This window comes from Nasonia vitripennis, chromosome 2 (genome assembly GCF_009193385.2).
Source record: "Nasonia vitripennis strain AsymCx chromosome 2, Nvit_psr_1.1, whole genome shotgun sequence".
NCBI lineage: Eukaryota > Metazoa > Arthropoda > Insecta > Hymenoptera > Pteromalidae > Nasonia > Nasonia vitripennis.
Window position 1 is genome coordinate 8,834,648 of NC_045758.1, and position 24,301 is coordinate 8,858,948.

Sequence of the window (24,301 nt, forward strand, 5' to 3'; positions counted from 1 at the left end):
GCGCAATCGGCATTGTTTCTATTTCGGCCTCTGCGCGCGAGCTTTCCTCTCCGTGCACGAGCGCGCGCACGAATTCGCGCCGCTGCCAGGAATAGCTAGCGTTATTTTTATCGGGAATTGGAGCGGCGACGATCCGACGCGCTTTCGGATATATTGAAGAAGGTGCGCGCGAGTGCGTTGACGAGCTTCTTATAGGGAGAGCGACTTCTTCCCCCGTTTTCGAGTTGTGGCGAACGCGCTTGAGCCACGGCTAGAATAAGACCTTGAGGTCTGTGTGTGTGTGTGTGTGTGTGTGCTTGCAAGCTCTTTGTATGCGTCGCTTGGGGTGTGTCGAGGTCGTTGTTTGTGGTAGGCGTATTGTACCTTCTTCGGAATTTTCATTTCGACTGGGGCACTTTTCGGCGAGCTAGAGATGGAACGAATTCAATCTTTATTTATAGACAATACATACATATGTCGTTAGGATTCTCGGAATTCGAAAAGCCAAAAATTGGCGGTCATTGTCGTGTTTTTTCTTCTGGCAATTTCGGACAAGAGCGTTTCTTTTATTTTTAAACGTCGCGGGACTCGCCGGGCGTTTATCTTTCGCGCCAATGAACTTTGAAAGAGCCGGCAATCATCGAGAGTTCAACGCTCAATGCATAAAAAATGCGATAATTATCAAGGATAAACCGACACGAGTATAATGTTGATTTTGATTGCACGCGTTATATTTATGATTATTACGAGATTTAAGATTATTCAGATTTATTTACAACGGATTGTCAATGATAAAAATTACGTTTCAACGTTTCTTTAAAAAAAAATTATTATAAATTATTTCCTTATACTCTAACGTTTTATAAATAACGCGTGAGTACCGTCTTATTGACGTCGGGGGTCTGTCAGTCGCAATGAAACTCAACTTTCTTGGTTCAGTGTTGAATGAGGACATGGCATGTTTTATGGCATCGTTTATTCCTTTTGTACATAAAGTCGCGTAATAACGCTATTGATGAACGCATCCTTGCGGCGACGTTATTGCAGTAAGGCAATTGACATAATTTATTTTTATCTGTATGTAACAGAAGAGCTTGATTATACAATGGCAACTATGTAGCTGTGCAAAAATATATCATTTATCAACGGTTAAATATTGAGATACTTTTGAGTCGATGGCATGATATAAATTATTTATTATCTTTTCATTTACATTGAAAATTCATTAATTATCTTGCACTTCTATTCAGTCTAGGCAATAAATTAATCCAACCAGGAGCGAAATGATCCGATAACATATACCAACACTCGGTTGTTCGTTTTTGCCAAATTCTTGCCTATACTTATATAGTCGAGCAAGGGTGGGTACATATTCAGGACACTTGTTGCATCTACAAATTTTACGAGTGTAACTGTGTCTCTGCAGATTGGAAAGAAAATTCGCATAAGTACACGGACAGTTCAAGTAAAAATGACTACCTATCATCAATCGATTTGTCAAAGCTACCCCGATCAGCTGATCATCGAAAGTAAAAAGCGCGCGACAACAGAGAGTCAAAGCGCAGGTAAACTTGCTTCGTGAACTTCCATCCTCGCCGCGTATCGACCAAATTCAAGTCCACGAACTCTCGCTCTTTCTCATCTTTCCCCTGCCTTACCTCTCCTCTCGCTATACTATCTATATACCTATATACCTACTTTACACTCGACGCGTGCTGCATGGCATTCGCACAGCTGATGCAGCCGTGCTCGACGCGCTATATACGTGTGTGTGTGTGTATACTATAGAATATATACACGCCAGTGACGTCATCGCTCACCCCCCACCACATCAGTTTCACTCTTCGCTTCGCGTCGTCCGTCTGTTCCTTTCTCTTCAATAGCACACTAAGCTCTCGAGCCACGAGCGAGAGAGACATTCTACGAGCAGCAACAGAAGCCGTGAAGTCGCCGCGCCGCGTCTTTTCTTAGCAGTTGAAAAATCGCCGCCACCGCGCGCGACCTACAATAATATACTTAGTGCCCGCTTACACGAGCGAGTCTCCAGCTCTGGAAGCTGCGCAACGCCATAGCAGCATCATCACGCAGACTGCAGGTAGCGACGACTAAGTTGCAGCAGCAGCAGCAGCAGCCGCCGAGAGGATGGAAGAGGAGACGGAAATGAGCGTCTCGCGGATGAACCGCGTCTACTACGCGGCCAGGGACGGCATGGCCATCACCCTCTACGCCATGCTCAACGACAACGAGCCCGAGTACAGCAACAAACTCATCAGCCAGGTGCGCGTTCTCCGATATCTGTGTCCTTCTACCTATACTTACCTTTAACTTCTCATTCATGTCCCGCTGGTTATCGTAAAATTTGTGCCGATCTCACGCCGCGATGATGGATAGTGAAACGTTTGTCGTCGCTTTATTTACGCCGATAAGCAGACGAGATTGCCGTCGCTACTGCAGTGTTTACGTTACGGGACGAGGCGGCTCTTCTCTTCTCTGTATCATTAGTGTACATACATACTTATTCACTCGGATACAATTTCTACTTTCTTTGTTTGACGTATGATACAGCGCGCCGTTTTTTTCTTCGATTTGTATTGTGAGTAGCTTTGCCGCTACGCACAACTAATTTCTTGCCTCATAAAATATTGTTTGAGACAGTGTGCAAACCTTGACTTTTTTTTTCTATCTGTGGAGGAAAATGAAAAGCCTGCTGCTTCGCACAGCACTCGGCGGCTCAAACGAGTTCAGTTGGTTAATTGTTATTTATAAACAATCTATTGATAGTTTAGCGCTTCGCCGTATGCAGTTAATTAAAGAAGAACGATTACAGCGGTCTATTATTTTTGATTATTGCAAACACCGTCAAAAGCTAGAATATTTTGCAATTCTCGCTACAATCTATTTAAAGAATGTGAACTTGTTAGACTGATGAGCCCTTTGAATATTAATATTTATACTAGATGTTATGTAAATCTATTTTGACTCTATGAGACTTTGTACAAGGAATGTTCTACTTACATTCAATGATTTAGTGGATTGCTGTAAGTGTTGCATGCTTTTGTTCAATCGCGTACCTCAAGCACAAAAGCTGAGAGAATTAGTCCTTGTCTGAGTTTTTCTAGCCATGTTGCCGTTAAATGCAAAGTGAATTTAATTCATTTTTAAAAAGGGCAGTTCCAGTGTCCTTTGTCTTAACGTCAAACAAAGCAAGGTTTGGGGCATGTGTCTTCCAATGACGAGTTTAAGAGTCTGGCTGCCAGCCAAAATTATTTGCGTTGGGGTCTCCAAACAAAGAAGTTTGAAGATTAAACCCAGAGATCTTTTTTTCGTTAGAAAAATCTGCTTGATCTTTCTCTCAACCACTTTAATGAGCATAAAATCATCTCTTCTCTCTTGATTACTGTGAAATACCAAAGTTAATTTATTTTAATACTGCAACAGTACATTATGATACGTCTGACTTAAATGGTTCTTTTTTACACGCACCATTTAAGTCAAGAGTATCGTATAAAATTTTATAGTACAGGCTGCTAAAATCCGCAAGTCTCGCCTGTTCGTGACTAAAGTAGTCCTTATTTGCACCGTGAGGTTAGATAAACACGGTGCAAAAAAGGACTACTTAAGTTACAGATAGGCGTGACTTAACAGTGGATTTCAGCCACGCTGTGCTATAAATTAATTTTTTTAAACTTATTGATTCTAGAAAGTACTACAAGAAGATGGCCAATGTTGTTCACCTTTCATCGTAGCTGCAAGATTTGGTCATAACAAAGTTGTCAAAATGCTTCTAGATAAATTTACGCTAGACATAGAACAAGAAGGAAGAGTGAAATTCGATGGGTACATCATTGAAGGTGCTAGTGCTCTTTGGTGTGCTGCAGGTAAATACAATTTTGATAAAACTTTTTCTTGAAAAACCAATATTTTTTGAATATCCTTTCTATATCTTGAAAAATATTTTTACTTTTTACAGGTGTAGGGCACTTGAATGTTGTCAAAACACTTGTTAAAGCTGGTGCAAATGTAAATCATCCCACAAAAACAAATTCCACTCCTGTGAGAGCTGCTTGCTTTGATGGAAGACTGGACATAGTAAAATATTTGACAGATCATTCTGCAAATATTCATATTGCCAATAAGCACAACAATACTTGTTTAATGATCGCTGCTTATAAAGGTCATCTTGATATTGTAAGTTATCAAACAAGATTTACCAACTTTTTATAATCCTTGCTATTCAAGTATGCAGCGCAGTTAATATTTTATGTATTTATGCACTGTTTTGCTTGTTTTTAGGTAAGCTTTTTGCTAGAGAATGGAGCAGATCCCAATGAACAAGCTCAGTATGGGGAAACAGCACTGCACTTTGCTGCTGAATGTGGTCATTGTACTATAGTCAAAGAGTTGCTGAAACACGGTTCAAAAATGACAAAGAATGCAAAAAATATGAGTCCATTAATTTCGGCGGCAGAAAGAGCAAGGGCAGATGTTGTAGATTGTCTTATTGAGCATGAAGATGTAAGTAAAGAAGATATGATTGAAGCTTATGAACTTCTCGGCGCTTCGTTTGCAAATGATAAAGACCATTACTGCCTTCAAAAAGCATATACTTATTTACACAAAGCCATGGCCTTAAGGTATAATATCTTGTATTTAATTATTTTTAACTATTATTGCAATCATCTAATACGTTGATTTTCTGAATGACCATTGAATATAATTTTTCAGGTATAGTGATCCAAATAATATCATTAAAAAAGTTCCTGGAGAACCAATAGCGGCGTACGAAAATTGGCGAGAGGCAGAGACTGTACAAAGACTAGAAATTATAAAAAATAATCATAATGCCATTCACATGGAGTCCCTTACCATAAGAGAAAGAATTTTAGGTTTGCAATTTATTGATGATTTAAAACTTTTGATTTTCTGACTCCAAAAATAAATTTTTTTTTTATTTAGGGAGACAAAATCCAGACGTGCCACAACCCGTAATTTATAGAGGAGCTGTTTTTGCAGATAACGCAAGATTTGATAGATGCATAGACTTGTGGCTGCATGCCTTGAATCTTAGACAAATGAATAATATGTCTATTTCTAAGGATCTACTACGTTTCGCTCAAGTAAGCCACCAATATTCTCAGAATATGCAAAACTTTGACGAATTGAGGTACTAATTATTTTTTTTTTTATTTTTATAGGTATTTTCTCAGATGATTCACGTTGGAGTGGAACTGAAATTCCTGCAAGTATTAAATGTTTTAGAAGCGAGCGTCGTCGAATTAGGAAGAAATAAGAAAAAATTGATTGAGCCAGAGCCTAAAGAAGATAGCGACCAATCAATTTCTGTACGTACCGCACTATATCTTCTGTAAGGTAAAATTCTAAGTAAATGCCAAAACGTTTAAATCAATAACAATTAATTATGTCGCTTACAGGAAGAAATAGAATCAAATATAACCATTACTCTTTATATATTGACGATATTAACAAAATTAATGACGTTGAACGAAAAGGGCTATGACGAAACCGATATCAAGAGAGCTCATCACTTGGTACATAAATTATGTGCTCTTCAGGTGACACTAAAGGACGGTCAAACTCTTTTGCATCTTGCTGTAAATGCAGATACCCCAGTTGATGATTTCCACACGAATGACGTTTGCAAGTAAGTTTCTAAAATATCACTTCGTATACTAAACGATGAATGCATAAAACTGTTCCCTTTATAAATAATTTTTCTTTGTTTTTTTACTAGATTTCCCTGTGCTGCTACAGCCAAACTACTCATACAATGTGGAGCAGATGTTAATGCCATGGATAATGAAAGAAATACACCCCTTCACGTTATTGTTCAATACGAAAAGCCAATAAGTGACTTTATGACATTGCATTCGATTATTTTAGATCTTGTGGAGGCTGGTGCCCACATGGATACTGTCAATAGTCAAGGAAAAACCCCCTTTGATGCAGCAACTACTGGTAATTAGTCTTGCTTACTTTTCTATTTTTTATGCGTGATATGTCACATTTTTTTCATTATAACCGAACATGAAACAATTTTTTTTAGGTGTTGCCGAAATTATTCTTCGAACGCAAACCAAATTGTCTTTGAAGTGCATGGCAGCTAAAGCTGTGAAAGCGTATAATCTTTTGTACTGTGGTAATGTCCCACGTTCTCTAGAAAGCTTTATCGAGTTACATGGACCTGGATTAAATCAAGGGTGACATTACCTTCCCTTAAAATTCGAAAGAAAACTTTCTTAAATGTTCCTCGTTAAAGAAAATTGTACTGATGCCAAAAAAAAGATTGTAGATAGACTTTTTTGTAATTGATTAAATTAAAAATCTATTTATATTACTTATTACTATGATAATGTATAAAGATTTAAGTTTTTTTTCTAACTATAAAAGATGTAAAAAGTGTTACAAAATAAAGATTTTATTACCATTTCGAAAACTTTGCGATAAAATGTCTTTTTTTAATTTTTAATAACAATTCAAATTATGAACCATAAATAACTGTAGAAAATAATTTTTTCGCAAGTCGCATTGTATATAGATATTTGTATAGGAATGAAATGCGATTGACTATATAAAAATATAAAACGGAGAAATTCGTCTCGCATCAATGGAATAAACGAGAATAATCTGCATATGTATCTTGTAAACGTATTATAAGATATCGCTTTCTTCAAATTCGATTTTCCACATCCGACAATTAAGTATTTTACATACAGACAAACCTTAAGATTATACGCATTAGAGAATATATATTACAAAAATAAGATTGCTAGAGAAGAGGTTCGTAAACAGGTCGATTGTTTAAATATTAATTAGGTATAAGATGCATTGAAACATGATTTGTAGATGATAACTGATGTTTAATAGGTCGTGCGCCTTGGCACGGGATATCGAAGAACCAGAGCACTATCGGCTGAAATGATTGGAAGCGTGTTATCGCAGTGATGATTCACGAGGTGACTCACACTGTCGAACACTCGATCCTTGGTTCTTACCTGAAACAAAGTTTTACATTGGCACATCCGGTTTAGATTCAATTCCCGACTTTATAAAAATAACGAATTTCATTATTATTTTACTTACAATTCCTTCAGGATCGATAAGCAGCAAATGTTTAGGAATCCCATTATTCATTCCCGTAAGAACGTATTGCCCCGGAGAACCTTGAGATTCGCGAACTAGAAAATCTCCATCCTGAACAAGAAAGTATACATTGATTTTAAAGCTCACGTATTAATGCAATATTTTGAAATTTGTGTAAAAGATAATTACTCTTGTTAACATTGATTCCGCCTCGGAGCGACTAACACTTCCATGGTACCAAATCTCTTGCTTTAACTGTTGCTTCTGGCACTGGGGACTCAACTTATTCATTTCCGATATGGCTGTACTGAAGGGCTCTGCAAATATTTTTAACACAATATGCGTAAATTTTATGCTATCTACTTAATCGAAATCGAGCTAAAATTACTTAATTAACTTACGCATATCAAATGCATCAAAGAAAGTTGCAGGCTCTCTTCGATTGTCTCGATTCGCTGCGATCACAGTATCGTTAACATAATTGTGCTCAGGATTAGCACTGGAAGCTATACTGCCGTCCGAACTTAAATCTATTAAATTCCCTGTTTCTACGAAAACAAATATAATAAATAAATACATAAATAAATCATTGATTAATGTAAAAATAATATTTTTTAATAAATAAAACGCGCAGTTCTATCTGTTTATAGTTTTGTTAGATATTAGCTCTTTAAACCTGATAAAAAGTCGCAATAATTATTAACATATTCAACAAAAAGAAATGTACATCAACGTGTTAAAATAACGAAATAATCAGTTCCAACAGAAGAATTGTGAATAAAACATAAGTCCGTTTAGTATTAAAGATCTACGCTACTATACTCATATCTAAACCGGAAATCCGATATAATCATAGCAAGGGAAATACCAGGCCACTGTTGTGTTGATCTTCCGCTTTTTCCAACGGGATCAGGAAGAGGAGTACTTTGTATGCTACTACATGCTGCTCCACTGCTATTTGAGCTAGAGTGGTGATGTTTTAAATTTGGTAAGGTTGCTGAACAAACTGGTAGAGGTGGTACTGGTGGTGGTCCAATATCAGGCGGGACCTTACCAGGTAAATCGTTGTAATAATCTCGATCTGCTTCTCTCATACCGTTTAATGCAGGACTAGAAGGAAAAGAATATAATTTATTTTGGGGATTAAAATTTGTCTCTGCAAGGAGAAAAATACTTACTGCAAGGAAGACGGTTTTGTGAGAAATTCTTTGAAACGTAATTCAAAAGCTTGACCAATAGTGGAAATAACATCTTGTGCTAGGCCTCCTCCGCACTCTAATACATAACAAGCTCGCCAGTCTTGCATATTTTTGGCAACATAGGCCACAAAGTCTAAAATTTCCTGGAACAAGATTAATTTAAATTAAAATTGCTACAAAAATTTCAAATACACTTTTTCAAAAAATTAATTATACATACAGTATCACCGCCAGATGCAAATGATATGCGTGGCATTTCATGTTTCGCTATGACTTGACCTGTTTCCAAAACACTTAATGCAAGGCTACAACTACTGATTGTTAAATTAATGTTTGATCCAGCATGATCCATACATGGTTTATCTGCGATGGCTTTTAAAACTTTTCTATCAACCTGTTAAAAAATTAACAAACATTTATACAGTTGTGCAAACACTCTTGATCCATTTCATTGATAGAAGTGGTAATGTGATTTTTTACCCTTCTTTTTTTATCAGCAGATTTCAGTCCAGCTGCTTCACAAACTCTGTTTATGCATTCCCTAAGAAAATAAAATTGGTTTAAGACTCAGCTCTCTGCATGAATTAAATAGTGATTCAATGAAACTTTTATATAAAATATAAAATACATACTTTGCTACACAAGATCTAGTCTCAAAATCTAAGCTTTTCATCGATGTATAAACTTCTAAACAGCCAATGTACTGAAAAATCCACAAGGTTTATGTAGATATATAATTTTTTTTCTTAAAAATGTACAGAGATGTGAAGCTAAAACTTACTCGAACTGCATAAGTGATTCCTTCTTTACTGACAAGATGGTCTGGGTGAAGCCAACCTCTTGCAGGCTTACTTATAAAACTTCCTCCTCCAGTTGCCATTGCGATATTTACATTACTGCAATAAACAAGTCAATCTTTTACTCCAAAATTTGGCAAAGGGTTGTTATGAAAAATTTGAACAGTATAAACTGCGTACTCTGAATAATAAATCCACAAAAAATAATGTCACAAACAGCCAAGTGCATACCTACGTCCTGAATCACGCACGCGGCATCTAATAATAAATGCAAGTAGGTAAACAAACAAAACCAAACGAAAGAAACCGCCTGACAAGCCGCGTAGCGCAACGCAATGTTTAACGCTGCACAATCCCGACGACATTCAGCCCGTATAACAATTAACCTTAAAACTCCAAATGGTCATTTCGGAGCAGCAGAGAAAGGGAAATTCTTTCATTAATTACCTACCTGTGCAGGCCTCCGAGTAATTGTTCCCCCTGCGATTGCGAAGTTCCTCGGTAGGAGAAGCATGCGTCATGCTTCCCAAGCAATTTAATTGGAATGCCGTCTCTCAATTATACGTGCGCTTATCATCTCGCAAGTATTTTGTCAAGCACTTTGCGTACACAGTGAAATTACGACGCCGTTCCTCTCGTATCCGTCGCGCAGAAGACGCTCCGATGCCCGCACTGAAGGTGCTCACTCCGATCCAGCAGCGTTGATATATGCTGAAAACATTGTGCGGAAACGACGTCGTGCGCTGCGCCTCGACTGCAAAGAGTGCAATGTATATAGATATACTCGTACGTACGAAATAGTATATATAGATATATACATAGGCCTATAGTGCTGCTCCGAAACTAACAAACGCAGGTCTGGCGCCTCTGGCGGACACTCGCGGGAGTGTCGTCGGAGGACGGAGACTGCGTGAGAGGAGCTACGACGGAGCCCGGGGAGGACAACAGGTTCGCGGATAACCAGGCGTGAATGAAAATTCCCTTTCTCTTGAAAAAACGATGATTGGTCTGTACGGATTCTGCTTAGGCCTGTGCAAACCCCTATATGTTTTGAATATTGGCGAGAGGGATTTATGGAAAGGCTGTTGTAGCTGTAGATATGATTTCGAAGAATTTTAGATTGTCATGATTCTAAAAATTAAATTGAATAAATAATAATAGTAATAATTTATGATCGATGATTCATCGTTATCCAAAACGTGCGTGAAATTCTCAATGGAAAACTTTCGCAAATGCACAACTTTCAATGAGTATTATATTATAATAAAATCACGCTTTACTATGCGTTATATTGCGTACCGCAAAATTAAATAACTTTTGTGTAAAAATAATTGAAAATCTAATAAGTATTGTTTATTAGAAAATAGGACACACGAAAACAAAAGCACTTAAATCAGACTTAGGATGTTTTGATTATTGCAGATCGACGTTCTTACTTCGTACTGGAAAAACTTGACTCTCGCAGTAGCGTAACATTCGTCCGTCCCTATTGAGCAAAAGTCCGCATGATTATTAATAAAACTAAGCAAATCAAAGAATTTTCAAATTTCACATCGGCACTGTAAAATAAGTAGCCGCAGTATAATAGTGCCGCTATTAAAGGATATAATTTATTTTCATGGTGCGCGTGCGGCAAGAGTAGGTACCTATCTTACTCGGCGCGGCCCTCTGCGCTATTCGCTATGTGAGCACATACCGTGGCGCCCTCATTTCGGGAGTACATCCCATGTTAAATCTTATGGGCGAAAAATAGTTCGAGCGGCCGCCATTATCAATTTCGAGAGTACATCCCATAAGATTACGTGTGAAAAGTGACACCAGCGCCAGCCCTCCCCTCCAACGACGCGCTCACAGCACAGCGAATATAGGAACGTCAACGTCCATCACGCGCATGCACCGCAGAGAGAGAGAGAAAGCATAGCCGCCGATCCGAGCGCAGTCTGTGCACGTAGTCGTCGTGTCTCGTCGTCGCCGCCGCCGCCGCTGCCGCCGCCGCCGCGTCCTTTGACACGCTTGTATAACCGCGAGGCGCGATAAACATCGGCTTTCCTCAGAATTCGAGCACAGTCGGCTCGAGGAGGCGAAGCAGCTACTCGGGGACGCGAACTAGCCAGGACTCCCGAGCTCGAGAAGAAGGCATTTTTCAGCCCAAAAGACAGTGCATATAGCGCCAGCTCTCGAGAGCCGCGGAGACGCACGATGCCAAGTGTCGTCGGCGGCGCGGGTCCAGGAGCCGCAGAAGACGCACCAGCAGTCGCATCTGCCTCTGCGTTGGGCATTTAGCGGCCGCACCAGCTGCGACTTCCAACCTCGTACTTTCGACAGCCTCATCCTTCAGCCTGCTGAGCGGAGAGACGGATAGAGTCTAGCTGGACACAGTGACGAGAGTGCAGAAGAATACCTACACCTAGTAGCTCATATATCTACGCAACGCGCGTTTCTGCGAACGCGACTTTTTTGCGGTGGAGGCATACTAGTATACTACCGCTGCCCGCGGGACCATCACCTTTAGACGGCAAGTGTCAAGACACACGCAGCAACTACAACTTCGCCTCGGCCTTATGCCTGTCCTCAGGTAAATCAGTCCTCAGCATCGCTTTGCCTTCGCCGTATACGACACCCTTGTTTATAGTAGTATCGTAATAGGCTCGCGCGCCAGATCTGCCCTCACATAACCTGTCGGTCGTTTCGCTGCTTCTTGGAGTTCGTTCGATTCGTGCATGTTCCGGTTAGATTTTGCAGAGACTCGGGGTGCTTGCTTCTGCCGATGCTGCTTGACTCGAAAAGTCCAACCGCTGTGCTTTCCTAGGATTATGTAGCAGATAGCATTAGTACTCTTATCGCGACGCTTTACTTTATGATGGGTTGGTCACTTGTGTGCTTCATAAAATTTCTGGTCGATGTCTTATTGTGAGCAATATTTTCGGAATAGTAACTGTGCTCGAGTTGACTGACGGCAACAAGTACATGCATAGAGTATAGGGTGTTTTATAGACTGTTCTTTCAAAATAGTGTTGTTTGAGATGCAGAATATTCTTTGTCCTTTGGTGCGTGCTTCTCAATTGTAACTTGTTTGTTTTATTACCTTTGTTGCAGAGTTTGGAAGGTATTTTAAAGCCGTAACCAACTAGTTTTATATACTTGACATTTGTGATCGCTTGTGACTGACAAGATGTCGGAAATAGTCTACCCACAAGGGTGTAGGCCCGTTACAGATGATCTTGGTCCTGATGAGCTCATTAGAAGGCTCAAGGTAAATTTTTTTTATTTTGCCAATAAACAGTATGAATATTTAAAGCTTTAATATATATAATTAAAAAATGAATTTTTTTCAACTCAGACACTTGCACATACTCTGCAAGCAATGGGCCAAGATGAGGGAATGTATCAGCAATATATTCCTTTGGCATTACATTTAGCAGAAGATTGTTTCTTACAACATCAGAGCAAAGACGTGCAATTGCTGATTGCATGCTGCATAGCTGATGTTCTACGAGTATATGCTCCAGAGGCTCCTTATAAGGATGCTGACCAAGTGAGTTTTGCAAAGTTTTAAATCTTAATAATCCCAATCTCTATAAAAAAGTGTTTTTTTAATTTTATATCTTTTATTATTTAAATTATAGGTTAAAACTATTTTCTTCTTCTTAATCAAACAATTGGCTGGTCTGAAAGATCCCAAAGATCCAGCTTTCAAAAGATATTTTTATCTACTTGAAAACTTGGCTTATGTTAAGTCTTTCAACATGTGTTTTGAACTTGAGGATTGTCAAGAAATATTTTGTGCTCTATTCTCATTGATGTTTAAAATTGTCAAGTATGTATAATTCATCATTAATAACTGGGAATCGATATGCTTACGAGTAATAATGAATTTATTCTTAAATACACATCTTTCTGTTTTAGTGATGAACACTCTAGCAAAGTTAAAAGTTTTATGCTGGATGTGTTGTGCCCACTTATTACTGAATCTGACATTGTCAGTAATGAACTTTTGGATATCATCCTAATCAACATTGTTGAGCCAAATAAGACTCAAAGGAAAAACGCTTATGCCCTTGCTAAGGAACTTGTAGTAAAGTGTAGTGATACTTTAGAAGGATACATTCAAGGGGTGAGTGCAAGTGCAGAAGCATTATTTATTGCAATACTTTGAATAATTTTATACAATTACAATTGATCCATTTTTGTATTTTATTCTAGTTCTTCAATATCGTGCTTATATTGGGAAAAATGGAAAAGAACTTGCAAATCTGCAGTAAAGTATATGATTTGATTTACGAATTGAATCATATTTGCCCAAGCGTTCTGATATCCGTCCTTCCGCAACTTGAATGCAAACTGAAATCTCCGAACGAAGTAGAGCGTCTCGGAGCTGTGGCTCTGCTAGCTCGGATGTTCTCCGAGAAAGGTTCTCAACTCGCAGTACAAAACCAGCAGCTTTGGCGAGCTTTTCTTGGACGATTCAACGATATCAGCGTGTCGATACGTACTAAGTGCGTGCAGTATTCTATGCACTTTTTGCTAAATCATCCCGAACTTAGGAAAGACATCACTGATACACTAAAGATGAGGCAGCATGACGCAGATGAGAACGTAAGGTACGAGGTTGTAATGGCAATTGTGACAACAGCACGTAAGGATTTCGAAGTAGTGTCGGACAGTGAGGATTTGCTGGAATTTGTGAAAGAGCGAACGTTGGACAAGAAGTTCAAGATCAGAAAAGAAGCGATGTCAGGTCTCGCGATGATCTATAAAAAACATTTGAACGATGCAGATGTGCCGCAAGCAACGAAAAAGGCTGTGACTTGGATCAAGGACAAGATCCTGCATGGTTACTACATGTCGGGAATGGAAGACAGGTTGCTGGTGGAGAGACTGCTAAACACGTGCCTAGTGCCTTATCAATCACCTGCAGAAGATAGGATGAAGAAATTGTATCACTTGCTGGGTACGATAGATGACTATGCATCTAAAGCTTTTGTTGAGCTTCAGAAGCATCAATTAGCGTAAGTTTATTTTACTTATTTTTTTCGGTTTTATTCCATATACATGTATCAATTTTTAAGTCTACAAACAAGTTTTATTTAATTATTAGCGAATGTGTTTTAAAATTATGACTTTGATCTTTCAATTTTTATTATTATCTGTTAAAATTCAAGTGTAAGGAGATCCGTTTCGGAGTGGATTGAAATAATCAAAAGAACAGAATCGGCAGCAGCTCCCGAATTAGCGGCAAAGGTTTTGCAAATTTCTCGTTTCTTGCCCGATCCTATGAAGGTGCAGGAATTTCTTCAAAAATTTAGTGCGCACCTGAAAAAGGATCCAGCACTTATGCAAGGCATGGAAACGATATTACAGCCGAAAGTATCGTGTAAGGATTGTGCTGAGGCTATCAGTGCTGTACTCAAAAAGTTGGGTCAACCTGTCATGACCAATCTTTACTATAATACTATAAAAATGCTTCTAGAGAGAGTTAGTTCAGTCATGATTGATGAAGAAGCTATTAGAGTAAGTTATAATAACATTTATTAATATTCTTTCTCTAATGAACGATGATTTGTAACATTTATATTCTTAATAGGTGTTGATAGGATATGTATTGGATTGCTTAAAAGGCGGAAACGTAATTGAAGAAGTTGGTTTAAATCCAAATAATGCTGGTGAAAAAGGACTAAGATTATTACTGGTAAGAGCAAGTTTATTAATGTTATTTTACGAAGATTTTTATCATTTTGATTTTAATAAATCATGTTTTCCTGTATAGATGCTGTCTTTCGTGTTTGCACCACATTTTTTACACGACGATATTTTACTCCAGCTTGTCCAACTGTTGGAGTTGGATGATGAAATGGTCGCACCTCTCGTTCTTTCAATATTTACATTCTTAGGAAAGTACAGACCGCTCTGTGACGTCTCATCAGAGATCATGGATCAGCTAGTGCCGATATGCAAAAATTTTGCTGAGTGTGGAACACCAAAACAGGCTAAACAAGCCATTCGGTGTTTATTCATTAATATGACTAATAGTCATGATACTATTTTCCCGGAAATCATTGACAAAATAAAAAATTCACTCACGCCCACCTCTGAGTATTATCGCACGGCGATTGTCGCACTTGGACATATTGCATACAATTTACCTGAAAAATATCATGTTCAAATTAAAAACATGGTTTCTCGAAAAGTAAGAATGATTTCTTGTCATACATCTATGTGTTACTTTTAAATCTCGAAATTAACTTGTAATGTATTATGACTTTTTTCGCAGATTGTTAAAGAACTTCTAGTGAAAGAAAGTAGTGAACAACAAAGCGAAAATGACGCGGAATGGTGCAGAGAAGAAGAATTGCCTGATGAAACTCGCTGCAGGCTAGAAGGATTAAAATGCATGGCTCGATGGCTTTTGGGTCTCAAAAACGACACCCTCTCTGCGCAGAAAACATTTAGAATGCTTAATGCATTCATAGTGAATAAAGGAGACTTATTACAGCAAGGTCGTCTTAGCAAAGCAGAAATGAGTTGGCTCCGTCTTCAAGCGGGATGTTCCATGCTCAAAATCTGTGAACAAAAAGGCGTTGGTGATCAGTTTACAGCAGAACAATTTTACAATTTGTCTCAGCTCATGGTGGTTCGTATCTACTTGACTTGATTAGAGTTTAATATGTTTGAATAAATATTTGACTTAGTATAAAATTTGTAGGACGAGGTTTATCAAGTTAGAGAAGCCTTCAGTAATAAACTACACAAAGGTCTTGGTAGAGGAATACCGCATAAATGTTTACCACTAGATTTTATGGGGTATTATGCTTTAGCTGGTAAGGAGCAGAACAAAAAATTGAAACAGGTTATGAAAACTTATATGCAAACTGATATCAACAAAAGAAGAGATTACCTTAAAACAATGTCCATGACAGTTGTGGAACGTGCTATGGGCCAAGGTAAAATTGAAAGTTTGTGTCTCAAGTATTGCGTGTAATAAAATAAAGCGCGCATATCATACTTTTTAAACTTGCTAATCAATTTATTATTATTACTTTTTAGGTAAACTTCCTCACATTTTACCAGACTACATGCTAGTGTTTGCGGTACCTATTCTCGCACACGATCCTGAATTTACGAGTCATACGTCAATTAGCCACTTAAAAGTCATACAACAATGTCTGTGGTTCATTTTGGAACCTTTAATAACCAAAAACGAGTACTATTGCTATGGATTTTATAAAAATCTTATAGAACGAATGAAAAATCACAAAGACGCCTGGAAACCTGATGACGAGGAGATGAATTATGTAAGTGTTAGAAGAAAATTCTTTTAGTAAGATTCAAATGTTTTGTATAATTAAAGTATTTCATAATTTGATGGTTATATTTATTTGCACTTGTTCAGAAATTGTGGGCAGTTTGTGACATGGCAATGAATGTTGTTTTTACAAAAACGACAAACTTCGACATGAAGGAATTTCCAAGTGACACACGGATACCAACGATGTATTTTAAAAGAACGGAAGAAATATTCTCTAACACAAAGAACTATCTACCCGCTGAGCTACAAATCAACATGAACAATCCAAAAGGAAAGGGAGCACCTATGAATTCACTGACAAACGAGAGGCCTACAAGGAAAACGAAGGCAAAACAAAAAGAAATGGGCATTGGGCCAAACGAAACAGATGCAAGGGTAAGAATCTACTTAAAATATTATTTTTTTATAATCAGTGGGATGGCGTGAACCAATCAATGAACGAACGAGTGTAAACTTGAGCTCAAAATTATCGAATGAACTGCATTGCAGTACTTGTAATAACATTGTGATTTTTTTTAAGTTCTCTCTTTTTTTATTTCGATTGATTTGTTTAAGTTTGTTAATACGCATTTTTTCCTATTCAAAATAGAGATTTGAACTATTTATTGCAAAAAGGGGCATAATGGCATTTAAATAAAAGTATTTAAACGTAATTTTACGAGTATGTAGAATAATTATATGAATATATTTTTTCAATTATGTTGCCATATCTAATCTAACACCATTTATAACATTAACAACTAATCCTTTCATTTTTTCACAAACATAACAATAAGCCTATGCAATTAATCGTTTCACATACAGATTCCTCATTATCGATGCCTGAGTAGAAGAAGGCCCATCTTGGCTGCGGCTTCAAAAACGTCGTAACTAGGCGCGAGCTTATATTTAAGGCTTTTCTATGTAATGTCTATTTTAGAGGCGGTTAATTCCTTGCAATTTTTTAATGTAAGTTCTCGCCGAGATTATACGTTTTTGAAGTCAAGACCGAAATAGGGCCTTTTAAAACTCTGCCATCAATTTGATGTGACCAATGAATAGTTTAATTAAAAAATTAAAAATTAAAATTTATTAAGTGCATTTAAAAGTTTCTTTATCCGTTTGATGTCGCCAAGTAAATTATGTAAAATGATTGTGTTAAACATTACTAGATATAACTTGGTATTTTGAATGCACTTTCGAAATTAGGTTCATGTAATCAATACAAAAACTAATTATTGTTCTTGCCAAATAAAATTTTTACTTTTAATCTGTTAAGATAATGTCAATATAATTTACCTTTTGATATTCACGCCAAAAATCAGCTTTTATTCGCTTTGTTTTATATTTCACGCATATAATTTAGCATTTTAGTTATATTTTTTTATTTATTGGCATTCAACCAAAAGCACTATTTGTTCACTCATTGGTCAGTTTACCCTTTTCCCATTCAATTAATAAAAATACACGAAATTCATTGAAAAGTATCAACTTTTTCATGACAATTTTCAATCTAACAATGCGAGCCCCTTGAGCAATCATAATTGTTATTTCAAGCTGCATGTTGGCGCAATGGAATGTATTGATGCTCAGGTAACGGCACTATCAATTGATGTATGTTATTGACGTCAAACTTTTCGTTGTTAAAAATGTTGTAATTTAGTTGCATGTACATCGAAAGAATTGCAGATTTAATATTAGTATTTTTGTTTATAGCCTGCAGAAGCATCCGAAACTAGAATTCACCTTCCAGGCTTAGTCGAAGAAGTAAGTAGAACAAATTATCTTAAATAAATAAAAGATTTTTTATAGAAAAATTAACAGAATGCAATTAATACAATATATTTACCGTATTTTAGAGTGAAGAACCACCAGAAAAGAAACAATGTAAGGAATCGGAAAAAATGAGTAAATAAGTGTGTAAATGAACTGTTTACAATAAACAAAGGAAAAGTTACAAAGTGAAAGAAAATATCGAAGAAGAAGGTGTGATAACTCTATTATATGAACATTACGTGAACATTTTGCTCACTAGAAACAGATTATTTTGATTATGTACAAGAGTTGGTAATATACCCGAGTCGTTCGCGCATTTCTAGATGAAGAGAAAAAGAAAAAACCTTAGTATGTAATATTACAATGAAATGATGACGTGAACTAACCGATGCAAGTTGAAGTACTTTGATGGCAGGTAGTAGATCAATGTGGCTGCCAAATATCTGAACTCTTATGAGATTAAATGGCGCTTCGTAATATCTGTATAAAAAGCACTCGACATTAAATTATCTTTCATGGACCCCTGGTGACCGATTCGCGTCGAATCGTATACCAAGTTTATTAATAAAACTCAGCAACCCTGGTTAGAAAATTGTATTTATTAGAACTAGAAACAATTAAAAACAATAGATTAAATTATTTTCGATGTAAGTGGTGATTGATTACTGCGATTAATGAATTTTAATTTATATTTGTATATTACTAATTTAATGATTCATTAATCGCAGATGGCAAACAAAATAATTTACGATAGTGAAAAAATTTAACTATAGCGTCGAAAAATTAGCAGTACAATAGTTAAGGATGATTGAATCCTAATACATATAATTTACTTCATAAAATAGAAACATAATATCAGTAATAGGATGCAATTATTCTGAATCGTTTGCATCTTTAGTAATTGTAATTTATTTTGTTTAATCATCAAAAAATCGTCATGCACTAAACTCTACAGAAAAGCGTTTAACGATATTTAAATTGTTTTTAATTCTAATTTCTAGCCAGGGTGTGACATACAATTCAAGTTTTTGTACAAGTAAGCCTGTTTTTCCAATGTTCATCTGACATTCCTTGTGTCGTTCAGTCTTAATTTATATAAGAGTAATAAAATTTAAAATGAATTTCTTTGAAGCATATATAATTGTAATCCCAAGCCTTTTTCTCTTAAAATCAGTATTTATTTATAAAAATAAATAAATTATTTTCACCTTGTAAAATCTCGTGAGGAGAACTACAAAAATGTTGACGATTAAGTTTGTGCTATTTGTCCAGTTATTTTTGCTGGGGTGTATAATAAATTTACGTCATATTTTTAAGAGAGATAACTAGTGGAATGGCACAAAGATATCAGATGTTTTAGGCTCATAATACTGTATATTTAGAGGTCATATAAAAAATCGCTTTATTTTTTGGCAATCTAAAGTTGATTGTTTCTAAAACTTTTTTATAAACATTGATTATTACAATTAATGGAAAGTAATCTAAGCAGCGTAATACTTTTTTCATAAAGAGGCGTTTATTTTCATTTAAATAATTATATTTCATGTTAATATAAATAAAAAAGTTCAACTTGGCTATCGAACGGCATACTATGACTCTATCCGTTGATTGTCTGTTATGTTATATAAAAAGATTATTTAAAAATTCTAAATTATATACTAGAAAAAAACCTATTTGGAAGTTAAGCGTTTGGAATTAATTAATTAATCGAACGACAAATGATTTTTAATATTAATATATAATTATTATTCCCGCTGCGCGAAGTTATTCTTGCCGTTCGATTGCCGATTTAGAAGTATTATTATTAAATAGTCGTATACCGTCGTTGTGTTTATTCCAAAATAGTTTTCAGTTCATTGTTCTCCATCGTCTCATTTTATTTTAATAAAAATAATTATTAATTTGATTTTTATTTACCAGTGAGTACTCATCCAATATTCACTATTTATAAATGGTAATATGCTAAAAGAAAAAAATGAATTTGATTGCTGCTTTGGATTAATTTAAATATTTTTGTGCTGGCCTAGTTCTTATACATTTTTTTTGTGGTATCAATATAATTATAATTACTATTATTATTAATATTATTATTATATCGTGTGTTCGAGTATATGAAGGATTTGTAAAAGGTGCGAGAGCTCTATGAGTGAAATTGTTGCGAATGATGACGATTGGTTAAAATTATAGTATATAAATATAATTATAATAATGACAAGAAAAAAACTAAAATCTTAATTCCCTTTCACTATTGAAATCACAGTACTACGTTTTTTACAATTTCAATTTTCGCATTCTGACATAATTATAATTTGTCATTTTTGTACGGAAATTGATCAATTTTATAACCATAACGTGAATTACTTTTATACACTATTTGTAACCTAATCTTTTCTAAAAATAACATTTCATTCAGTTTTTCTTCTTTTTTTTAATGCATGAACTGCTCGTTTCGTTTTGATAAAAAATTGTAATTGATCATGATACTGACATTTCTCTGTGCATTGGCAGTATTTTATCGATTATTAAACGCATTCTCAAAAATTATAGATTCATTTAGTCAGTGCTATTATCTCTAAAAACGAGACACAAGTATTGTACTGGATCTATAATAAAATCAGATAAAATAACATTTTTAATTGCAACTATATTGTTTTTCTTATTTTTGCGCATGCAACCCATTTTTATAAAAATGACAAAACGAACAAAATATAACACCATTTTATTCGTCAATTGGTTTATTTTCGAAATTTATATTACAAAAGGATTTGTTGACCTATTATATATTATTTAAATATCATCGTTTCTTAAATGATTTTTTAAGGCCAGGTTTTCCACCTGCTTTTCCACCGTGTTTGCCACCAGATTTTCCTCCAAACGATTTGCCACCAGATTTTCCTCCAAACGATTTGCCACCAGATTTTCCTCCAAACGATTTGCCACCAGATTTTTCTCCAAACGATTTGCCACCAGATTTTCCTCCAAATGATTTGCCTTTGTTAAAAGTTTTTTGCTTTTTCTTGTCGTTTGCTCTAAATAAGTAAGTAATAAATAAGTAATATTTCATGATCGTTTCGAAATCTATTTTCAATTAATATTCCCACTTACTCATATCGCATTCGTTTGACTCCCTTTCGACTAGTATCCGTCAAGTCATTAGCGAACGAAGAGGCCTTGCGCTTATTCGCTAATAAAAATCATACAACGTTATAAAATTTGAAATAACAGAAATTTTGAACTTGTGCCTTTTGAATAAGTAAATACCTTTTTGTTTATGGGTATATGGAGTTTCTACATCATCTACGCACGTTCTGATTTTTTTCAATTTATTGCTTCTCTTTGCCATTCTTGCTTGATACGCAGCGACTTTATTTAATTCTTTCATCGCCCTTTCTTCTGCTGGATCTAATTTCGGAGCTTTCTTCTTAGCCTTTTTCGCTTTTTCTTCTACAATATTTAAAGGTTGCTTTTCCTTTTTATTCTTTGACTTGGGATCTTTATCCTGTTTTTCTGTTAGCATTAATTTTTCTGAAAAACAACATGATTATTAGAAATTCAGCAGTTAAATGACATTATATTTAAATATTTGAAAATTAATTCGTTATTACCTTTCTCAGATTGTCTCTCTTTCTTAGTTTGGAACCAAGATCGTTGATCCTTAGAGTCGGACTCCTTCAGCATATTTTCAGCTCTGTTCGCTTGGTTCTCTATTTTTGCTATCTCACGATCTTGCCTTTCTTCTTCTAATATATTCTCAACGTCTTCCTCTATTGATTGAAGTTTCTTGTTATACTTTTCGATTATGTCTGGTGGAATAATACGATTTTTTACTGGGTTTTTAGCTTGCTTTATTACTTCCTTTACCAGGGAGCGTTCTTGTTCACCAGCTAATGACACTGATACTCCCCCACGACCAGCTCTTGCTGTTCGCCCTACTCTATGATATAAAATGTATTTAAATTCAAAATGATGATTTTTAAATTATTTTAAATTTTGATTGAAAACTTGAATATCAATTTGATATTTTACCTGTGAATGTAATGTTGCAATGTAGCAGGCATCACAAAATTAATTACAGTCTTAACTCCACTAATGTCTAAACCTCTAGCAGCTACGTCAGTCGCAAGTAATACGTCAATTTCTTCGTCTTTAAACTTTCTCAAATTTTCTAAACGTTGAGGCTGTGATAAATTACCGTGAAGTTCTCCAACCTAAAAAGTATTTTAATATGAAGTCATCTAATAATTTATACTATTCACAATAATGTTTATCAGTACTCACTTTTACACCCAACAAACCTAGTACAATATGAAGTCTATGTGCCTGTTTTTTTGTTTGTACGAAAACCATTGTGTGGTCGTGAAAAGTTCGACATATCAATGCAGCTAATATTGCCTCGCGATCTCCTTCCCTTTCTTTTCGAATCCTTATGAATTCTTGTCTCAAATTAAATGCGACATCTTGATTGCTATCTACAAAAACTTTAACAGGTTTATCGAGAGAAACTGCAGCTAAATCCTTAACTTCTTCTGTCATTGTCGCAGAGAATAAAATTGTTTGACGAGTTCTCGCACATTGCCTCACAATGTGTTTCATTTGTTCGGCAAAGTACTCGTCCAACATTCTTTAAACAAAAGTATATTATTTACAAAGTTTGAATTATATGATAATGAAATTATTTTGCTCACAAAATTTTACCTGTCAGCTTCATCCAAAATTAAAACTTCTATAGTGTCCAAAGAAAACGTGGGTGTATTAGCCAAATGATCAATTAGACGGCCCGGTGTTGCTATCACAATATCTGGATTTTTTCTTAGCACACTTTCCTATTGCACATGTAGGTATTAATTTAATTTATGATTTGAAATAATAAAAGTTAAAATAAATTTATTTATCACAATCTTACCTGTACTTTGACATCCAAACCACCAACTGACAATCCCACCTCTACACTTGTGAATTGACTTAATTGTTTTGTAACTTGATAAACTTGAACACCTAACTCTCTTGTTGGTACAAGAACTAACACCCTTGTAACTGCTCCATCGAGTGGCCTGTACAAAAGTCTTTCTAGCGTGGGTAACATATAAGCTGCAGTTTTACCTGTACCTGTTGCTGCACATCCACATATATCTCGTCCCATTAAAGCTACTGGAATTGTTGCAGCTTGTATTGGAGTTGGATTTACAAAGTTCATTGAAGTAACAGCCTAAAATGTAATTTTAGTTAAATATTTTTTTTTTCAAATATAATACAGTAACTTTTCAAATATAATACAATACCTTCAAAAGTGGCCTTGATAAATTCATATTATAAAATGTTGCTAATGTATCGTAATTTGTACATTCTTCAAAATCAATTAAATCTTGATCCTCTGCTTTGGCCTTTTCTTTCTTTACCTTCTTCTCTTTTGTTTTGATTGCATCTGAAATAAATATATTTTTTAATATTGGTACAATATAATTATTTTGAAATTATTTTCATTTCCATCAATATCATTTAATAATAATAAGTACCTTTCTTAAGATCTTCCTCAGAAACAAACAACCCTACATCGTCTCCAGCATCCTCTTCTTCTTTGATCTGTATTGGATCATTGGCAGATCCATTCTAAAATTCAATTGTCATTCATAAATGGTTATAAAAGAAATTGTTCTTTATAATTTTATAATTGATTATAATTTGTAGTTCACCTGTGCACTGCGTGTACTTCTAAATTTATTTATTTTGTCATCAAGTTTTGTTTTGACCTTTCGCTTGATGTATTTACTCAAATCATTCCATGTATCTTTGTTGTAATCTTCAGTACTAGTGATAAATTGAAAATCATCATCATCGCCTTTTTTGTCCTTTTTCTTTTCTTTTTTACGAGGTTGAAACTAATCAGAAAAAGTTTAGCTTTATTTACGCTGTTTACTTTCGTTATATGTATTAAAAAAAAAGTACTCACATCGTCCTCTTCATCTGAGGGCTCCGACAAATCGGGAACTTCTTCATCATCTTCAATAGTTTTAATTAAATCGGCCATACTTATATGAAAAATACCCTATTAAATAACAAATATCAACAAACAGACGTGCAGAACCTTCGCATTTTAAAGTAAGGTTAGGTTTGGCATCCCATACCCACGTGTTTCGATTTTCGAATTCGATATGGATGGACTCGAA

The 24,301-nt window shown here is 35.6% G+C and overlaps 4 protein-coding genes across 13 annotated transcripts; 2 read left to right on the forward strand and 2 right to left on the reverse strand.

Moving 5' to 3' along the window:
• Positions 1-1,812: 1,812 nt before the first annotated feature.
• Positions 1,813-6,446, forward strand: LOC100118328 (feminization 1-like). Of its 2 annotated transcripts, none has more exons than XM_031922468.2 (10): positions 1,813-2,256; positions 3,680-3,857; positions 3,950-4,167; positions 4,273-4,613; positions 4,705-4,865; positions 4,936-5,096; positions 5,175-5,321; positions 5,412-5,552; positions 5,881-5,955; positions 6,044-6,446. In XM_031922468.2, exons 1-10 carry the CDS (start codon positions 2,122-2,124, stop codon positions 6,086-6,088), a joined length of 1,602 nt encoding a protein of 533 aa, XP_031778328.1. In that variant the 5' UTR covers positions 1,813-2,121; the 3' UTR covers positions 6,089-6,446. The 2 variants fall into 2 exon arrangements, with proteins under 2 accessions (XP_031778328.1, NP_001153369.1); NM_001159897.1 differs by having other exon boundaries at positions 2,122-2,256; positions 5,412-5,641; positions 5,732-5,955; positions 6,044-6,433.
• Positions 6,400-9,955, reverse strand: LOC100118291 (SHC-transforming protein 1). 5 transcript variants are annotated; one of them, XM_031922884.2, is made up of 12 exons: positions 9,895-9,955; positions 9,524-9,830; positions 9,061-9,175; positions 8,912-8,982; positions 8,760-8,820; positions 8,500-8,673; positions 8,259-8,422; positions 7,949-8,190; positions 7,482-7,535; positions 7,270-7,397; positions 7,081-7,191; positions 6,400-6,992 (listed from the first exon to the last, which is right to left on the reverse strand). In XM_031922884.2, the coding sequence occupies exons 2-12, from the start codon at positions 9,595-9,597 to the stop codon at positions 6,858-6,860; spliced, it is 1,329 nt and encodes a 442-aa protein (XP_031778744.1). In that variant the 5' UTR covers positions 9,598-9,830; positions 9,895-9,955; the 3' UTR covers positions 6,400-6,857. The 5 variants fall into 5 exon arrangements, with proteins under 5 accessions (XP_031778744.1, XP_001602298.2, XP_008208036.1 ...); XM_001602248.6 differs by having other exon boundaries at positions 7,482-7,628; XM_008209814.4 differs by having other exon boundaries at positions 7,482-7,628; positions 9,528-9,830; positions 9,895-9,951.
• Positions 9,956-10,990: 1,035 nt separating this feature from the next.
• Positions 10,991-20,360, forward strand: LOC100118251 (androgen-induced inhibitor of proliferation-like protein). Of its 4 annotated transcripts, none has more exons than XM_031922872.2 (16): positions 10,991-11,651; positions 12,173-12,329; positions 12,417-12,611; positions 12,703-12,893; positions 12,983-13,190; positions 13,280-14,085; positions 14,239-14,587; positions 14,661-14,765; positions 14,844-15,263; positions 15,348-15,707; positions 15,780-16,029; positions 16,121-16,368; positions 16,467-16,757; positions 17,919-17,954; positions 18,078-18,128; positions 18,221-20,360. In XM_031922872.2, exons 2-16 carry the CDS (start codon positions 12,249-12,251, stop codon positions 18,275-18,277), a joined length of 3,648 nt encoding a protein of 1,215 aa, XP_031778732.1. In that variant the 5' UTR covers positions 10,991-11,651; positions 12,173-12,248; the 3' UTR covers positions 18,278-20,360. The 4 variants fall into 4 exon arrangements, with proteins under 4 accessions (XP_031778732.1, XP_003426788.1, XP_031778734.1 ...); XM_003426740.5 differs by having other exon boundaries at positions 15,780-16,017; XM_031922874.2 differs by lacking the exon at positions 17,919-17,954.
• Positions 20,361-20,854: 494 nt separating this feature from the next.
• On the reverse strand, positions 20,855-24,265 carry LOC100118218 (probable ATP-dependent RNA helicase DDX27). 2 transcript variants are annotated; one of them, XM_031922882.2, is made up of 13 exons: positions 24,085-24,247; positions 23,828-24,013; positions 23,651-23,744; positions 23,417-23,559; positions 23,041-23,343; positions 22,833-22,960; positions 22,416-22,758; positions 22,164-22,345; positions 21,743-22,071; positions 21,399-21,662; positions 21,243-21,321; positions 21,078-21,166; positions 20,855-21,023 (listed from the first exon to the last, which is right to left on the reverse strand). In XM_031922882.2, the coding sequence occupies exons 1-13, from the start codon at positions 24,160-24,162 to the stop codon at positions 20,932-20,934; spliced, it is 2,310 nt and encodes a 769-aa protein (XP_031778742.1). In that variant the 5' UTR covers positions 24,163-24,247; the 3' UTR covers positions 20,855-20,931. The 2 variants fall into 2 exon arrangements, with proteins under 2 accessions (XP_031778742.1, XP_001602245.2); XM_001602195.6 differs by having other exon boundaries at positions 20,855-21,166; positions 24,085-24,265.
• Positions 24,266-24,301: the final 36 nt, after the last annotated feature.

What these genes read in the sequence shown, in the direction of transcription:
- LOC100118328 (NM_001159897.1), top strand. Translation starts at nt 2,122, where the DNA reads ATGGAAGAGGAGACGGAAATGAGCGTCTCGCGGATGAACCGCGTCTAC. An exon ending in CACAAAGCCATGGCCTTAAG is followed by an intron (nt 4,614 to 4,704) that starts GTATAATATCTT and finishes ATAATTTTTCAG; the next exon opens with GTATAGTGATCCAAATAATA. An exon ending in ATCTACTACGTTTCGCTCAA is followed by an intron (nt 5,097 to 5,174) that starts GTAAGCCACCAA and finishes TTATTTTTATAG; the next exon opens with GTATTTTCTCAGATGATTCA.
- LOC100118291 (XM_001602248.6), bottom strand. Translation starts at nt 9,597, where the DNA reads ATGACGCATGCTTCTCCTACCGAGGAACTTCGCAATCGCAGGGGGAAC. An exon ending in CTGCTGATAAAAAAAGAAGG is followed by an intron (nt 8,674 to 8,759) that starts GTAAAAAATCAC and finishes ATTTTTTAACAG; the next exon opens with GTTGATAGAAAAGTTTTAAA. An exon ending in TTGCATCTGGCGGTGATACT is followed by an intron (nt 8,423 to 8,499) that starts GTATGTATAATT and finishes ATCTTGTTCCAG; the next exon opens with GAAATTTTAGACTTTGTGGC.
- LOC100118251 (XM_031922872.2), top strand. Translation starts at nt 12,249, where the DNA reads ATGTCGGAAATAGTCTACCCACAAGGGTGTAGGCCCGTTACAGATGAT. An exon ending in CTTATAAGGATGCTGACCAA is followed by an intron (nt 12,612 to 12,702) that starts GTGAGTTTTGCA and finishes TTTAAATTATAG; the next exon opens with GTTAAAACTATTTTCTTCTT. An exon ending in TGGAATGTATTGATGCTCAG is followed by an intron (nt 17,955 to 18,077) that starts GTAACGGCACTA and finishes TTTTGTTTATAG; the next exon opens with CCTGCAGAAGCATCCGAAAC.
- LOC100118218 (XM_001602195.6), bottom strand. Translation starts at nt 24,162, where the DNA reads ATGGCCGATTTAATTAAAACTATTGAAGATGATGAAGAAGTTCCCGAT. An exon ending in TGAGGAAGATCTTAAGAAAG is followed by an intron (nt 23,560 to 23,650) that starts GTACTTATTATT and finishes TATTTATTTCAG; the next exon opens with ATGCAATCAAAACAAAAGAG. An exon ending in TAGGTTTGTTGGGTGTAAAA is followed by an intron (nt 22,346 to 22,415) that starts GTGAGTACTGAT and finishes AATACTTTTTAG; the next exon opens with GTTGGAGAACTTCACGGTAA.